The sequence below is a fragment of the Silene latifolia genome, unplaced genomic scaffold (genome assembly GCF_048544455.1).
Source record: "Silene latifolia isolate original U9 population unplaced genomic scaffold, ASM4854445v1 scaffold_79, whole genome shotgun sequence".
Taxonomy (NCBI): domain Eukaryota; kingdom Viridiplantae; phylum Streptophyta; class Magnoliopsida; order Caryophyllales; family Caryophyllaceae; genus Silene; species Silene latifolia.
In genome coordinates this window covers 1,154,818-1,174,640 of record NW_027413701.1, presented here as the reverse complement: position 1 = coordinate 1,174,640, position 19,823 = coordinate 1,154,818, and the positions used below count along the sequence as shown (strand labels likewise).

The 19,823-nt window shown below is 35.9% G+C and overlaps 1 protein-coding gene across 1 annotated transcript; it reads left to right on the top strand.

Annotated features, from left to right (window-relative positions):
- The first annotated feature begins 17,485 nt into the window (after window positions 1-17,485).
- LOC141640412 (uncharacterized) lies at window positions 17,486-18,241 on the top strand. Its single transcript, XM_074449215.1, has one exon. The coding sequence runs from the start codon at window positions 17,486-17,488 to the stop codon at window positions 18,239-18,241; it is 756 nt and encodes a 251-aa protein (XP_074305316.1).
- Window positions 18,242-19,823: the final 1,582 nt, after the last annotated feature.

Sequence of the window (19,823 nt, the reverse complement as noted above, 5' to 3'; positions counted from 1 at the left end):
AAATATCATCTACTTCGTATAAAATAATTCATCTGCTTCTAGCGTAATAGAAGCTTCTGCCAGGTAAGTCATTTGGACTTTGTTTCACCCCAAATTATCATATACACTAAAATCATCATTAATAAAATAAGATTTTATATTTTCCATTAATTTTCATATTACTAACTTTTGAATTTTTCCGTCTCAACCACTCTTGAATGATCTCTATGTGCTTTGAAAGTGTTGAAGATCATCACATGCAATAGGTGAAACCGATGAAAATTAAGGGTATACATAGAAAAAACATGGGAAAGACTGAATTCCAAGGCCGGGATACCATGTATGGCAGTATTTCGTGATCTTTATTATAGCAAGTCTTGATTAGATTTTTTTAATAATTATCATTACTAATCCATGAAGGGTATATAATATAAGGAAGAGTATATATAAATACGGTAAAGATTGAAATTTGGATGGCATAATAACAGCAAATGTCTTCCTCTAATTTAGTATTAATTTCAAAAATGTGTGAATGTCTCTCATAATGTTATGTGATCTATAACGATATATTATTATGCCATGTAAGCAGTTAAATTAGAAGATTAATATATTATATGATTAACCCAACCCAAAATATTTCTTGACCATCATTTGATTTTTGTTCAATGTTTTTATTTCAATTTATTAAATTCCACATTAAGAAGTGCTCCCTTCATCTCACTTTTATTGTATCATTTGCATTCAAATTTTTTCTCATAAATATTACCCTCTTTCTAGATTTATTAAGGAAAAACTTTAATTATTATCCAATAATGCTTATCCAATAATGCCTCTAGATAATTAACTACCACCAATCCACCATAAAATTGAGACCTCGACTCTTCTTTTATTTAAGGGATAAAATCGATAGTTCACAACTTTTCCATAAATCCTTTCAAAATAAGAAGAGGACAATAAAAATAGGATGGAGGGAATAATTGTCAGTATGAAGATGATATTATTTAAGTCAAAATGATGACGAGTTTTAAATTATAGAGTTGTATGCTATTTGACATGTCTTACGTTTAAGACAGATAATGCCGTCTTAAAAGAGATTCTCTGATTTTAAAAAAAGGCAGAAGCTAGATACTTGGAACTGAAGGAGGGAATCTAGCAAATTTGACAGTACGTAAATGAATGTGTTTCTTAATTTTACAACATAAAAGCTTTATGTAGGCATGAGTCAAATAAAAACTTTCATTATAGCATCAATTATTGATCTTGTCTTCCTGTTTGTAAAAACATGTTGGTTTCATGTTTTAAAACCAAAACAAAAATTTACAGTAACTTGTAAAAAACATAAAGGAGATTGGTCTTCTTCCTAACTAGCATTACATATCAGACATAATACAAAATCAACTCCTATTATAACAACAATTTTTCATCTTGTCTTCCTCTTATGACCCTTGATGTTTTATGTAAAAGTCGCTGCTGATGTCTTGGTGTTGACAATTTCAGCTGCAAGTTCTGTTTCAATATTGCCCAAAACTGCACCCTCTAAGTCTTCTAGTGTGTAAAAAAGTTTTATATGTGACTTGCCACTTACCTTGTTACAACATTTGGTAATCATACCATGCATTTCTCCCCTCTCTCTTTTGCACCGTAACCTATTTTTATTGTTTTTGAGTTTTGACCAAAGCATTGACATTTTGCACACTTTTTTAATGTTGATCTTTTCCCCCTTTTTTTGCTCCCTTGGTTCTCTTCTCCTATTTCTTGATGATCTCCCAATTGATCTCGCTCCTTTGTGTGGGAGGTTCTAGGCAAGAGACATCAAACACAGGACATTACTCATTATTGGGTATTAGATTAATGGACATACCATATGCCTCCTTATATCTCCAAACAGAATACCATTCACATAGTCAATGGGATCCCTTTCGGCAAATAATATTGCCCTAATAGCATGTTTGCATGGTATGCCACTAATTTGCCAAAGACCACAAGACATGTTCCCTTATTTAATACGACCGTCATGTACCTCAAATTGCCATGTTCTTGAATCTTTTGTAAGCACCTTCTGCATATTCATTATTTTAGAACATATCCTTTCACCTGGCCAAGAATCAACTACATGCTGTCTTGTAGCGTGTCTCACCATTGTCATTTTTCTAACACCTATTACAATAAATTTTATTAGTTAATTACAGCTCATATAACAGAAAACTCACTTTCAAGAAGATTAATACCAGTACATAGATTTAAGAGAGCTCACCTTCAAGAAGAATAGGCACTAGTAAGCATCTGTGTACTCCTAGTGTACCGTTAAAGCTTTCTACAAAGTTAAATGTATTCTGTAACTACATATTCTCGAGTCATACTTGTGTTTCGCCCAAAGCTCATTTTCTCCTAAATCGAGGAACCACCAACCACATCCTCTTCCTACGTTTTGGACAACCATTTTAAGAGCTTTCTTAAATGAAAACTGTGAGGTTGCGTAAACCACTCTCTAAAACAATTGGTGCAAATCATTATTCCAGGGTATTCAGATTTGAAGTTTTAACAAAATGCCTAGAACAAACCTTCTATATGCATTAGGGCTATACAATTTCCAAAACCGGCTCCACACCCTATTCAATTTGGGATACATCTTAGATAATAAGCTTTCATATAAACTGATTAAGGCAAACAAATTTAAGTAAATAACATAAGGAGTAAAGTATGATAAATTATCTTTTGTCTATCAGAAATGATTGTCCAATCACCTCTTTCACAAATGGAAATAACTTGCTTCAAGTGCCAAAAGAAATTTGTCCAGTTGCCCTTGTTCTTAAACTCAACTACACTGACTGCCACATGAAATAGTTCACTATTTCCATCAAATGCAACAACTAGCAACAAGATACCACCATGATTACCTTTCAAGTGAGTTCCATCAACTCCTACAAGGCTCCTACAACCTGCCATTAAACCTTTAATTTGAGCGTCAAATGAGATAGAAAGACTTTTGAACTGTATGGTTCTTTCTCGGGTATCCATTAAAGAGCTGGCACAAAGGGCACAAATTCCGGGATTTGTTAGCTTCACCATGTTACAGACTCACAATATCCGGACAATAACTTATAACTGTCATCATACTCACCATTTATTTCTTTCAAAGCTTGTTTTTTTCATTCTATTACTGTAACACTCCCTTCTTACCCGACCAAGGTAATGGGGATGATGTTACCATCTCAGTTTCCCGAGGCAGTGTTCCAAAACACCAATTATAGAACAACTTAAATAGTAACAAGTTTAGTAATTTACAAATGATTAAATAAAAGAATAATAAATATAAACTATAACATATACAACTCGACCACTATCTAAGTCATCTAACTAAGTAGCTCGACTCCAAGTCCAAAACGCGTCCCGTCTCCCGCGTGACACTAAACCAACCTGTACTTAACCTGATCCCCATATGATCGGAAATATCATATGGATCGACTTAGGCCACCCCGAAAATAGGTCACAATTTACACAAACACATGAACACGTCAGTTTCAATAATTCAACATAAGACATGACACACAATGTATACAAATATGCAACATGCCAATGATGTGAATAAGACACTATTATACAATCACCACGTCGGTACCGGGACACGCCCAAAGGTAACCAAAACCACCGGTGTCAGGGACACGCCCACGACATCATATCTCACAAATAGGTACTCAGAACACTTCTGTGGTACCGGGCCCCAGAGCGACTCGGATCCCGTACCAGACGGCGTGCGTCAATCACACGAGTCTCTCCATGGCACAAGTCATTAATTTGCACATCCCTCTTGGCGTGGAAGCTCCAAGAGGCGACTCAAGCGTAAGACGGTCTCCCAACCGTCTTACGTCTCCTCACAACAAGTATCACCACTAACAATTTCCAAACACCACATATATCACTAAATGCATCATAATACACCAATATGCCCATTTCACAATGAATATGCATAACTCTTACCAATTGTGCATCTTTCTCATATATCATGAATGTCAATCGTACCACATACCCATGTTTACCATCAACCACATGTTATAATGCAAATTCAATGACATTATGAAACCAACACTAATGACTCATTATCGTGTTATGAAGAAATCCCAACAATATTATGAGACTAACAACAATTATCCACAACCATCATGTCTTAATGTAATAACAACACAATAATGACACATGCAGCCATTTATACTTATTGAAACCGAGTAGTATTAACCTCAATCTTCACAAGCAACTCGAATCTGACCCGATTTCGTCTCATAAAACTGTCTCATCCTAAACAGTTCACATAATACCATCACAATACATCCTATATTATTATACAATATAAAACCCCTTATTATTACCCACTAATTACCCATATTACACATACTATTTACTAACTAATTACCCAAAACAAAACACCCAATATTTAGAGTTCATAAGACTAGAAGAGGGATAGATCTCAACTTATAAAGTGGAATGGAGGGAAGGTAAGGTGAGCAAATATTCTAATCCAAGCTTGAATCTCACTAGAAGATGTTTAGGGAGATCTTAGAGAAAAGGGGGAGAATTTAGAATGATAAGGAAGAAGATAGTAATGAATTAGGGTTTGGATAAGATAGAATCCCGAAATAGCTTATAACCCGATCTGACGAGTCTCACTCGGTCGAGTAAAGAGTTCAATCGCCCGAGTGAACACTACTCGGTCGAGTACTATGCTTTCTCCACTGAGTGACCGCTACTCAGTCCACTAGAAGTCTTACTCGGTTCACTGTAGTCGTACTAGGTCTAGTTTAGGTTGTATTTGGTCTAGTGTACAGTAGTCCTTTACTTCTGGTAGTCTCACTAAGTTCGAGGGTCCATTCACGCATCCCAAGAGTCATTTGTGGGTCCTAAAATATCCAGGCATTACATTCTTTCCCTCTTAAAATGAATTTCGTCCCCGAAGTTTGCCTCACACTCTCCTTTCATAATATTCCTTCAAGTCTCTCCCCGTCTCATTACCGGCTCTCAAGCCTCTTTCTTCTCCCAATCACTCACTCTTGTCGTGCCGATATGGTTCTCACCTTCCTCACTCGAATCACACGTGTTCCTTCACCGAAAGTACTCTCTTACACTCGTGCACATCTCTTTGCCCGACTTGTATACACTTGTAAACCTATCGTGGTTGTCCTACACTCATGCCACGATTCTTTCCTTTACTTAAACTTCCTATTGTTACATTAACTCCCTCTAAAAGAGAACTTCGTCTCGAAGTTCAGCGCTCCAAAACATGGATATACTCATAATTACTTACGAAAAATATGACAAAGAAGAAAATGATGAAGGCCACATAGTAAATTATGTATTCTAATGGAACTCAATTCTCATCCTCATGCCACGCATATACCGCATCAAATGTGTCACATGATCGCACATGCATTTGTGTCTATTTTTACTTCATGCAAGTATTCTCATCTATAGTCGTTATAAGACTCATTTACGTATCAAGCAACCATTATGAAATTCATAAGTTGCACTCATTATAATTTCACGAAAATCATCACATGTCACATACGATTATCACATATTTTTGTTGTCTATTTAGTCATGATATGTCGTCATTGATTGTTTAAACTCACTTTTAATGTTAATACACCAAGCAATAGTGGCCTACCAAGTATCATTACCAAATGTAAAAAATTCACGAAAATCGATCATGCAAGTCTTACTAGGCCCACTAAACTACTAAGAGGCTATTATGGTCACTAAGCAATGGTATACACTTGATATTTGGTCGAAATGATGCAAAATGGGGTAAAACCAATCCACATAGTCGAGTGACATGCACTCGGTCGAGTGCCTGAACTCACTCGGTCGAGTACCCAATTTCCAGGAGGTTTACAGGTTCTGTCAATGGCCCTACTCAGTCGAGTGAAGGGATCCACTAGGTCAAGTAAGTGACACTCATCGAATAAAACTAGTAGTCGGTCGAGTGCCGCCTGAGGAAAGTGTCATTGGCTCGTTAATGACCATCAAATGTACCTATCTTTAACACAAAAACAATTAAGTCTCAATGGTGGCTACCACACCATCATACTACCAAATATAAATGAGTTTTTGGCCTTATGACCAAGGTTACAACATCCAAAATAAATTGCTCAAGTTGAACCAACAACAAAACGTTTCATGAAGTTCCGACTCATAATCATAATACTAATGGGATGACTTCCTCTTGTTGCCGGGGCCCTTCACCCATTGCATCAAATCCGCTTGGTCCTTCATCACTCTTTTTCCTCCTCCAGCATGTTCCTCTTCCTCCTCACATTCTTCATCCTCTTCCTCTTCATCTTCACATTCATCCTCCACGAGCACTTCCTTCTTACGATCACCATCATGCTCCATAGGCTCCGTCGCCAACCCGGATGTACCTTCCCCACTTCCACCTCCTTGGGAGACATTATTTCCAAAGTAGTGCCTCGTAGCATAGTGAGGTCTGTCCCAAGGGCCAAACAAGTGCCCCGCACCATGAGGAATTGTAATATTCTAATCCGACGGGGCGATTCCATAAGTTATAAAAACACCGGAGGTATCTCCCATGGAAGTCCAATATCTAGGGTGTTGCGGGTCGCGCTCCTTGATTCCACACCATTTCATGAAAGTCACGCATCACAAGGTCGTTGTTCACTCTTTGGATAAGGTCTGACATGCAGTAATTTAGGTTATAGGTCGGTGGAGGTTGGGCACATTCCTCAGTGTAAGGTGGTGGTGGCATATGTGTAGGTATGGGTATGGTGGACGATGTAGAAGCTTGCCCAACGGGAGCACAGGGTGAAGAAGGTGGAGGAGGAGTAGCCCATTCCATGGTCTCATCATCAAGTGCATATGTAAGGCCACTAGGGATGATGTAACATTGGACCGGAGGGCGAGGTGGTCCCACCGTATCCAAATGCGAGGTATCGAATAACTTCCCATTGGCGGGAAGTTCCATATATCATTACCCGTCCACCTTCCACGAATAAGTACCCTTCTCCTTCCTGTCCATAATCCAAGACTTGTTTTTCAACCAAACAATATCAAAATAAACCACCTTCACGGACATAGGCACATCCACCACTCCCAGTTCATTGTCTAACAAGTCTCTTGCCAACCTAGTTATCAAGGCTCCACAATCTAAGGAGCACTTGTCCGATTCGGTCATTCTTTTAAGAGTTAAGCATACCATAGTCACGACATTGAAGTAAAAGGGCTTCTTTTGGTAAGGGTTAAGGTATGAACTCAAGATTAGTACCTCCGTAGAGTTGAGCTTTCTCGAGTAGTTCCTCCCGTAAAAGAGGTTGGTCATGGTGCTCAAAAAGATCTTTAGGACGGGGTATTCAACGTCACTTGTTTTCATGGTACTTACTAGGGCACCACGACGACTAGTGTAAAAGGGAAAGTAGTTCATAGCTTTCAAGTTTTTCTCGACCTTGTCGTAGTTAACCTCAAGTCTTCTCCTACGCCAAATTTGTCGGCAAAGGCGTCACTAGTCAAATTGACAGAGGTGTTTTTGAGCCTAAAGCTCACGACATGGGTATCCTCGTCATAGGTAAATGAGCCTAAGAATTCAAAGGTGAGATTATGGTAGCTCACCTCCTCCAAGTTGTACAACCCTTTCAAACCAAGAACTGAGAAGATATCATGTACCTCCCTCTCGATCCCTAAGGCTATCAAAGCATCACTCGACACACATTTCGTCGGGGCCATACGCCTACCGGCCAAGACAAAGAATTCTTCCATTTGGGATTCACTCTCGAATTCGATGCCCGGGTATTTCGGAGCGGTGATGGCGGGTGGTGCCTCATGTTGGGCACAACCATTCCTTCCACTACTGGTTATAGTGCTCCTTGACATGCTGCAAGATGGGATCACACAACAAGATACGGAATGGAAGAGGTAAGAATCAAATAACTCAGAAATGGATAGAAATTTTTCCCCAACACTTTAAATTAATGACCAACACTTGACACGAGTTTTCCTTCAAACAACGTTTACTTAGACACTGAAGGAAATGTAGATCTTTATACATACTAGCATACTCATATATGTCTAAATTAATTTTTCATAAAATTAAATACGGATTTTATGCATGCAAACAATATGATAAAATAGAGGAGAAATCATGTTCTTACATTGGTGATTTCGGTTTTATTGGGCACAAAAGAAATCTCCTTTTCTTTTGTTCTTGAGCTTTCCTAAGATGGAAGAACAAGATCCAAGTATAGGATCTCTCCCTAAGCTTAATACCCAAGGCTTTCTCTTAATTCAAATTAATATTATAAGTACTAGTATAATATTAATCTAGTAGAAAATTGAACCAAAAATATTTATAAAACACTTAAATATTTCGGTTTATAGAGAGAAGAAGAGGAGGATTTTTATTCTCTCTAGAAATTGTATTTTGGATGAGTGTTAGAATGAATGAATACACTAACTAAATCAAAGTAGTGTATATTGAAAAATATAAGACAAAACCCTTGCCTTTCTTTCTTGGAAAACCGGGTGGGAGGAGGTGTTTAGGGGAGCCAATGCATGCCCACATTTGTCTTCACAAGGTTTTATAGGGTTGCATGGCTACTCTTGCTTTTAATCATTATGTTTACCACTTATAATATAAACACAATATTAAGCTTAATACTCCTCCATTTTCGGCACTTTAGTTAATATGGATTCCATATTATTTTTGTCAATTGTCAATATGTCACATGTCACATGTCACATAAATTTGTTATGTAATTTTTAACATATTAAAAATCAACGTATTAATAAAAATACGGCACAAACAAAAATCGACTTAGTAATTTCATAATTACTTGTGCCAAAATATTTTACCAATTTATAAATCGTATTTATAATAATTCATTCAAATTTAATTGTTTCTGTAAACAATAATTTCATCCGAGTAATGATACAATTCAATTACTCAGACCGTATCTCATTTAATCACATTTCAATTTGATACGTAAATTTTACTTTCAAAATCGTCCGTCAATTTTCAAGTAATTTAATTAACTCGTAACATTATACGATTAATTAAATAATCAATTAAGAGTGTTGCCCTATAGGTATGACCTAGGGGTCAACTGATCACCACCGTCGCACGACGCAATGTAATGTCAAACTCTAGTCACCAATCATTACCGATATATGTTGACCAGTTGACAAAGAACAATATTACTTCCCAATTGTATTCTTTATAATGAGATTTAAACATGTGATCATCATGATCAACAATCGTGATCGCATTATTGTCGGAGGACACATATTCCAACAATCTCCCACTTGTCCTCGACAAGTGTGCGTCACCAATTCTCTTGTCCTATTACTATCTCCCACTCAATGCAAGGTGTCTTTCGTGTCGTACTTGCAAGTGATCATATCGAGAGTGGTTTCCTCGATCCGGAGAACAACCGATTGACCGGACTTATCTATCATAGATACTTTCCGAGCGTGGCCACGCATTTCCAGTTCATTACTCCTCGAGTGGCCCTGAGATATTGTTATAACCCTGACTAGGGGTGGACAATTCCTATCGCACTCATTCCCTTGGACTAGCCACAGCCATCATAACCCAAAATATGCCCATTTGACCCCATTTACGAAGGTCGTAGTAACACAAATCATAGTTAATCAAATCGTGCCATCTTAGGCGAATAGTCTTTAGTCAAAAGAATCAACTCATTTGAATACTATAGTAGCTCTCGCCACGACCAGGCTATATAAATTTGCCATAACTCTATAAGCGGTCATTAGGCCCGACAAAATGTTCCTAACGATCATGCCTATGTGATCGACTAGTCATCTCACATGACTCTATGGCACTTGAACTTGCCATCAATCGCATCACACTCTAGTCACTTCGAGACGTCACCTCATACAAGTAACTATGGGCAAATACAATGTTAATCCACGTTCACTTTAACGGGGTTCAATTGTCTCTACAACCCGTTTGGATATAACAAAGTGCAAGGTGAGTTAATAATAACTCAAACGACAAATGTTGACATCACACTCGGGTAGTCAATATCATATTACAACCTTGTGATGTATATCATAAGTGTAAACACTTATTGATTGCAATAGAAGTTTAACATCCCATGTGTCCATGTGTTCAAACTTCTTACACTTGCAATTTCCTTTGCATTCATGTTCTCTCTTATAGCATGAATCTTACCAAGTACACATCAAGGTTCCCGACCTTGGTTTCGGTTCTTTAACTTGAAAGAACTTTCTTATCGACTATCACATAACGAACGAATTTGTGATGAATAATATAACTTGTACTGATCAAGTATTCCATCCACACACAATGCACTAGGTATATGTTTTGTAGAATCTTGTAACAATTGCCAAGATTTACAGCTTAGCACTTCTCACAAGTCCTAGCTTAACTAGGAAAGATTATTTTTGAATAACTTCTTATTCGACCAAGCATCTTTCCAAAACTTCTTATTTCTCTTTCTAGGCTTGAAAGATTTGGGATTCTCATAAATCCTTACATGTGCTCGGACTTTCTATAATATGTGCAACTTCTTGACACATAATAGAGCATTCTGTCAAACACTGAAATCGCTCATCGGATTCTACTTGAGAATTCATGACGTTTCTATTATGGCTCACCAATCAATCATCATGCTCTTATGCATATGATTCATAATTGGACATGTACATGATTATTCTAATGGCGGAAACATTAGTTACTAATAATTATGAGATCAACCGTTCATAGGTTCAATGAACGACCATGACTGCTAATGGCAATTCCATTTTCATCTACATAAATAACCTATGTGAATGTTGATACGATGTGTATCTCTTAATACTAATCCAACATCCCTTGATGTAATTGGATTCATCATAGTCCATGTTCATCCAGAATTGAAAACTCAAATGCTTCTTTGTGAAGAAGATATTGGCTCGTCATTCCTTAATGAGTAATGAGTTTTATACATTCAAGGATGATAGCTCCCACTAAATTCCATGTCTTCACATGAGAATTTCCTAACTCCCACTCAATTCTACATATTTCGAAATTGACTTCTCAATCGAAACTTTTATTAAGAATTGAAATATAAATTGCATTGCCAAGTTATTAGGATAAAACCATATATGTTCCCATCATATCCTTTCAAAATACCTATTTTGAAGTGGTCTCATCTTAACCTTACGGAAAGAGATTTTAAATCTCCAACACACTCATGTCATAATGATGTGTAGTAATGTCATTATTCAAATATAAACAATATCTAGAATACGTCCTTCGCAAATACCCTTTTGGAAGGAGGTTTAACCATTTCATAGTGAGGTTAAGCAATGACATTTGCGTGGTTAAAACTTTGGTCGTTGAAGATATCGGTATATCAATCTTTGCAACTCGATCATAACTAGTATGTTACTTTGATTCGTTTAGGCTCTTAAGTAAATCTCAAGGTTTAAACTATTGGTCAAATATTTCATAAACTTAGTCAAAAACTTGTTAAGACTTTACATTAGTCATTTTTCTTCCAAAACTTTCTTTTGGTCTCCTCGTGTAGTTATCTTGAGAATATACTCTTATGATTATTTCACTTGGTCTCTTTAGTCATATAGAACTAACTTGAGACCATAGATCTCATCTATTCGGCATACTATGTAAATAGATATACCTTCATTCAAATCATTCTCTCTTGCGTAGATCTTCATTTACACAAGTACACAATTTTATTTCGTCTTGTGTGTTGTGTCCTCATTTTTCTCCCACTCTATCTTTAGAATAAATACACTATAGATTCAAAGATAGCATATGAGACACAAATTAATGATGTTGAAGTATAAGGAGAACTATCTCATAGATAGACTAATGGTTATTGATTTCATATGTGTACTTGGTGATTGACATTCCTTTAAGAGAGTTCATAGACTCAAAATCGCTTTATAAATGATCATACACAAGCCTTAAGCATGTGGACATATAATGAAACCCGTCATTATATTTGTCTATTAGATCACTTTAAGTGAATAATCTTATGTTTCCTAGAACAAGCATTTAAAGATGAAATTTTAGAACATAAAGGATAAATGATAAAACGGGTGACTTGGGTTGCAAACCAAGTCACCATCATCCAAAATACAAACCATTATCCAAAATACCTTTCCATGTCGAACACGGAAACTTAAAGTTATAAAGATTCAAAACATAAATTAAAGTAAGACAATGAAAAGCAAAGCTCCATAAAAGCTATCCCTAGCTTCTTGATGGTTTCTCATGCTTGCTTTTCCTTTCCCTTGTCTTTGCTTGGTGGAGGCCCTATTTACAATAAAAAGGGAGATACATTATCACAACTTTGCATCATAATACCATAGTTGAATTAGAAACATAAAAGAAGGATAGTCATTTACCTCTTTGGAGTGATCTTTCCAACTTTGATATCACCAAGGTATTTGGAACAATTTCTTTTCCAATGTCCCATGCCATTACAATAATGGCATTTATCAAGAGGACCCTTCTTGACTTTTGAGGTGCTAGCTTCATTAGGCCTAGCTTTGGTGAATGTGGAAGCTAGCTTCTTGCCCTTTGTCCCATTCTTCTTGAACTTCCCCTTACTTTTAGTGCTTATGTTAAGCACATCCTTGGGAGGGTTCACATTTAACCCCATGTCCCTCTCGGCTTGCACAAGTAACTTGTGCAACTCCTCAAGAGACACATCCTTGTCTTGCATGTTGAAATTCACCCGGAATTGCACATATGCCTTGACTTTGGACAAGGAGTGTAGAATCCTATCTACGATGAGTTCTTTGGGGATTTCAACCTTTTGAATTTTCAAGGTCTCGACAAGCTCCAATAGTTTGAGCACATGAGGGCTAACCTTTTGGCCCTCTTTGAAGTCGAGATCAAAGAATGCCGCGGCCGCCTCATATTGGACGATCCGCGGAGTTTGTGAAAACATGGTCACAAGTTTCGAGTAAATCTCATTAGCATTGCCCATTTTAAAGGCTCTCCTTTGGAGGTCCGCCTCCATCGCAAATATCAAGACATTTTTCATTGCGGCGGACTCCTTTTGGTAAGACTCATATGCTTCCCTAGTGGCCGTGGTGGACCTAGTGAAGGGCTCGGGTGGAGAGGCCTCGGTAAGGTAACGAAGCTTGTCGTCACCTTCGGCGGCTAATTTGAGTTGGGCATCCCAATCGGAGAAATTTGACCCATTCTTTTCAAGTTTACATCGATCCATAAAGGATCGGAGCCATGACGAACTAGCGAGAGGTGTAGCATTAGGAGTTGGTGTTGGTGTTGCCATTTGTTATGAAAAAGAAGTGGTCTACAAAACAAAATATAAGGAGTAAAACAATTGTCGTTTTAATAATAATACTCGTAAAAATGTATGATTTAAACAAGTTTTATGCATTTTTCTAGTGACCTCTACCCAACTAGATAAATGATTCCAAGACCCAAATTCATATCGACTTAGGCACGGTATGGCCGATGAAACCTTTATCAATATAACTCGGTGGATTAACGTTTTAATCGATTCTACTTTTAGAACTCTTGGTCGATAAAATTACTCTAATAATTATCTATAGCCCGGAACACATGCAACTACGGTCGCGAATACTTCCGTTGAGCTCAATCCAAATTTCGAATAAATGTGTCCATGATCCAAATCCACATCAACTTGGGCACGGTATGGCCGATGAAACCCTCATTAACATGAACTCAGTGGATTAACACTCATCACCCACTTCCCCTACGTAACAAGGTTTGTACCCCGGTAGGGCCGAGTGCACTCCCTCGCGAAATAGGTTTTCATGGTTTCTACTATTTGGTAAGGCTATGTCTCAATTAATTGTTTTAGCGAGAGGTCATGTCAATTTATTATCTATCACGTTTTAAGTGAACTAAAGCGGTGAACTACGATAATTCTAATTGACACGGTCGATAAACTCGATAAAAGATGCATGTTTTAGTTATGGCGATTTAGCGATGCATGCGACATAAAATAAAATGCAAGCATAAAAATAAATAAATCCTAGTATGGCCTCTCCTAAAATAGAAAAACTATTTAACTATTACATATTCGGAAACCAACTCCATTGGTCCCTTGAACTTCGGTTGTGGCACGCATCTCGAGGTAACACCGTCTTTATGTATCGCCATTCTTGAAGAAATCCGTCTTTGGGAACTCCGGAATGAATAAAATTACATAATAAATTACATAATTTCCTATTATACATTTATAACTAAAATAAAATAAATCTATTAAATTATAAAACGGTGATACGAGATCACAATAAAAATTACAACCGAATCGATATTCCCATACATTTCGGGAAATACCAATTAAATCTAAGGCCATACTAAGTAAAATTACATAATTCAAAATTACATAAATTAAAATTATGACAATCATAAAGAAAAATGCAGCATTATAATATGTATGAACATGCTCAATTTTATGCTAAATCGCCTTTAATTAGCCAATATCGTATATTACTCGGTTTTTACGGATTTGCGTGATTTCAACATTTTTATAATCACAAAAATACATAAACTCATATTTATGCATAAGTTAATTACCCTAACCTCTTAGGACTCAAAATTTAGTCTTCACTAATAATTTGACCATAATTAACCCATATTTTATAAAATTGTTCATAAATGGACCAAAAATTACAAAAATAAGCTATAAACTTCAAATAAATCACAAAATTTCAAATAAATTCAAAATTTGAAATTTAAACTCATGAACATTCTGGAAAAATACCATGACACTCATAATGTTCAAAATCTTAGGTTAAAAATTTCGAAATTTTTCCGGAAAAACAATGTTGCGGTTTATCGGTTTTAACAAAAATAATCATAAAATTATGGAAAAATTATATTCATTAACTTTTCAATTTTAGATCTGAAAAAGATAATAAAATGCAATATTAGACGTTTTTCCTAAGTCATAGATTATGTTTTATTAGTTCTTCACTAATAATGTCACTATTTATGCTATTTTTTTTCAAAAATTCATAAATCATGCAAAAAGACTTATTTATAGCCAATTATTTTACACACATCTTATAAAATTGCATGTGACAACATATTAAGTTTCTATGACTAGATTCGAAATTTAACTCATATTAACCTATGTTTCACCTAAATCCGAATTTAATAATGAAAAATTCATTTTTCGAGCATAACAAGTCCAAAAATTATGAAAATTTACAGGTTATCTCAAAATAATATATATGACAACATATCCAAAAATCAATGGAAAATTCGAAGTATAGCTAATTTTAGACCAAAAATGACATTTTTACTCATAAAATCATATTTAAATGCCATTATTGTAAATTATGAACAATAAAAATCCGTAAAATTAACCAAAATATCCTAAAACATTTTAGGACCAGAAATATTAACATGCATGAATTAATTTCGTGATATATCATAATAACACAAATTTTACAAGTTTTATTTGTTATTCTTATAACTCGGAAAAACTTTTAACCGATTTGCATGCAAACAACCGTGGCTCTTGATACCGATTGAAGGAAATGTAGATCTTTATACATACTAGCATACTCATATATGTCTAAATTAATTTGTCATAAAATTAAATACGGATTTTATGCATGCAAACAATATGATAAAATAGAGGAGAAATCATGTTCTTACATTGGTGATTTCGGTTTTATTGGGCACAAAAGAAATCTCCTTTTCTTTTGTTCTTGAGCTTTCCTAAGATGGAAGAACAAGATCCAAGTATAGGATCTCTCCCTAAGCTTAATACCCAAGGCTTTCTCTTAATTCAAATTAGTATTATAAGTACTAGTATAATATTAATCTAGTAGAAAATTGAACCAAAAATATTTATAAAACACTTAAATATTTCGGTTTATAGAGAGAAGAAGAGGAGGATTTTTATTCTCTCTAGAAATTGTATTTTGGATGAGTGTTAGAATGAATGAATACACTAACTAAATCAAAGTAGTGTATATTGAAAAATATAAGACAAAACCCTTGCCTTTCTTTCTTGGAAAACCGGGTGGGAGGAGGTGTTTAGGGGAGCCAATGCATGCCCACATTTGTCTTCACAAGGTTTTATAGGGTTGCATGGCTACTCTTGCTTTTAATCATTATGTTTACCACTTATAATATAAACACAATATTAAGCTTAATACTCCTCCATTTTCGGCACTTTAGTTAATATGGATTCCATATTATTTTTGTCAATTGTCAATATGTCACATGTCACATGTCACATAAATTTGTTATGTAATTTTTAACATATTAAAAATCAACGTATTAATAAAAATACGTCACAAACAAAAATCGACTTAGTAATTTCATAATTACTTGTGCCAAAATATTTTACCAATTTATAAATCGTATTTATAATAATTCATTCAAATTTAATTGTTTCTGTAAACAATAATTTCATCCGAGTAATGATACAATTCAATTACTCAAACCGTATCTCATTTAATCACATTTCAATTTGATACGTAAATTTTACTTCCAAAATCGTCCGTCAATTTTCAAGTAATTTAATTAACTCGTAACATTATACGATTAATTAAATAATCAATTAAGAGTGTTGCCCTTTAGGTATGACCTAGGGGGTCAACTGATCACCACCGTCGCATCGACGAATGTCAAACTCTAGTCAGCCAATCATTACCGATATATGTTGACCAGTTGACAGTAACAATATTACTTCCCAATTGTATTCTTTATAATGAGATTTAAACATGTGATCATCATGATCAACAGTCGTGATCGCATTATTGTCGGAGGACACATATTCCAATAGACACAAGTTCCAGAAGAGGAGTTTTGATGAAATCATGCTATCACCTAATTCCAATTAAAATCATGATAAACATTTATCAATCTTGACACCGTTACTTCAAATGAATATAATGATCAAGTTGTTTGGTATACTTCTACATTTTTGAAAATTTTGAGTGTCTTTAGACGAAAAATTTTAGAAACACACGGATTCCGAAGACATGGTAGTAAAAGATTAACACTACATGAGACAAGTAAGCCATGTTAAGAGCATCAAAATCAAAGCTTGGGCATCCTGTCACTAAATTTTGTTTAAGAAGGAATTTGATTTAAACCGTTTTTTATCCATACCCACAAGATTCTAGCTCAATAACACAATTAACCATGTCTAAGATGTAGAAATCAAAGCTTGTTCACATACCCATATGGTTCGAAAATTTTGGGTCACATATGAAGGTGAAATTTTATTTTTAAGACAAGGTACCATATTACTAACAAGGATAGTACTCTTATAAGAAAAATAAATCAAGTTTTACCCATGAAAAATCAAATTTGGGTATGAACACCCTAAAATCCGAAAATCAAGATGGGTTTCTAAGACGAAATTTTCACATACAAGACAAGATCTACCACCAACAACAAAGGTTAGTTCTTTGTTGATCAATTAAACCCAACAACAAGCATAAAATCCAATTATTGGGTCTGAAGGATTAGGAGGTATGGAACAAAGCAATGGTGGGTCGTCTGGTGAACTGGATTGCAGAGAAGAGAGACTCCCTTTGGGTACAGTGGGTACAATGTAACTATCTCAGAGGGAGAGACTGGTTTGAGTACAGTCCTTCAACTAACTCAAGCTGGGTTTGGAGAAGGATCTGTAAAGTTAAGCAGGAATTAGTTCATGGCTTTGTGGATGGGGTCTGGGTGGTTCAACCCACGGGGTACACTCCTAGTGGTTGTTATGAGTGGCTCAGGAATGCTAGTCCTCCTGCTTACTGGAGTAAAGTTGTCTGGAACAGTTGGGCACTACCTAAGAATCAGTTCATGGGATGGTTAGTGGCACATGAAGCTATAAATACTGTGGATAAGCTGTTAACATATGGGATGGATATTGATGCCTGCTGTCTGCTATGTGGTCAGGCTAATGAGTCCTTGGCTCATCTCTTCTTTGATTTCCAGTACAGCAGACGTGTGATGATGGCTATGCAGCAGATCACTGGGTGCAGCTTTCCTCTGGCAGTTGATCTAATGTGGTGGGCTAATAGAGGAGGTACAGTTGTCCAGAGAGGAGTTCAGATTGCTTTGTTCTTGGGGGCACTCTATTCTATCTGGTTCCAGAGGAACAAGTGCAGGAATGATATGGTTCTAATGCATCCTAGACAGGTTGCCTTGCAGATAAATGATGGTATGAAAGCTAGAATTAGAGGAAGAGGGAGGGAGAATTTGAGTGCTAATGATGTATCTTGGCTTTGCCATAAGAACCTTATGTAACTAAGGATTTGCATTCCATGTAAATCCTATTTTTGATATATATATATACTCACATTTTATCAAAAAAATAAAAATAAAATCCAATTATTGACTCAAGAACACCAAGTTTCAAGTTCATCAATGTTGGGTAAGATTTCAACATAAAAATTTGATTTTTGTCTATAATAATGATGTAGAAAGTCTATTACTATCATGAATTAAACAAAAACATACAATTAGTTGACAAAACTTGAGTAAATTAGTGTAGAGCTAAAAAAATCAAAATTGGGGAAAAACAAGAGAAAAGATGAACTACTTACATTGTCGAATTAAGGGTGATTAATTGAGTAAGATGGAGTAAGAATCTTGAATCTAAGCACCAAAATGATGAAAATGGAGTTTTTGAAATGATTTTAGAGGTTTTTGGAAGTTAAAACTAGGAGGAATAAAAGAGGTAAGAAGAAGATAAGGATTGATAAAAAGTAGGATTTACACGAGTGAGTAAACCCGTCAGCCTCACTCGGTCGAGTGTCAAGTCCAATTGGTTGAGTGCAGATCCACTCGGTTAAGTGAATTTTTCCAGAAATCTACCACTTTCTGGAATTTTCCACTCGGTCGAGTGTCCCCTTACTCGATCGAGTATGTGACCGTACTCGCTCGAGTGACTCCTTTAGGTCTGAAATAATCGATTAAATTCTAATTATGGTATCCCTGCAGCACAAAGAAAAGTTCAAGAGTCCACCGACTACCAGTGACTCGTCCCGAGTTAGCTCGCACGATATCATACTTGCCATCTTTAATACATTACCTTCATATACGCAACTACTATACCAATGATCATCAGCATTCATACTCTAGTGATAGCGTTAACAAGTTCGAACACACATACGATATCTATCTGCCAAGATTCAGGATTAATGTCCTTCATGCACGTACATACACATCATTCATTCATATAACTTCCACATGTTACATATCTCATGTTATATATGATCACGCACAACAAGAATGCATTAATTATCATAACATATACGTAACCATACCACATTTCACATAGCATTACCCATATTTAAGTCCAACCACGTAGTGACCAACCGAGGCAATGTGCACTAGTTTTGATATGAGAACGCCTACTCATCCAAAACCAATCTCCTATTGTACTTATGTCGAGTTCATTTTATTAGACACACCTAGGTTCATTTTGGTTCATTGGTATAGGTTCCAAAATCGTCGCTCTGATACCACTTTGTAATACCTCCTTCTTACCCGAACAAGGTAATAAGAGGATGTTACCATCTTGGTTTTCTGAGGCACTGTTCCAAAACTCCAATTATAGAACAACTTAAATAGATAACAAGTTTAGTGATTTACAAATGATTAAATAAATGAATAATAAATGTAAACTATAAAATATACAACTCGACCACTATCTAAGTCATCTAACTAAGTAGCTCGACTCCAAGTCCAACTCGCGTCTCGTCTTCCGCGTGACACTAAACCAACCTGTACTCAACCTACTCCCCATATGATCGGAAATATCATATGGATCGACACATGTCACCCCGAAAATAGGTGACAATTTACACAGACACATGAACACGTC

Coding starts and splice junctions, on each gene's coding strand:
- LOC141640412 (XM_074449215.1), top strand. CDS start 17,486: ATGGTGGGTCGTCTGGTGAACTGGATTGCAGAGAAGAGAGACTCCCTT.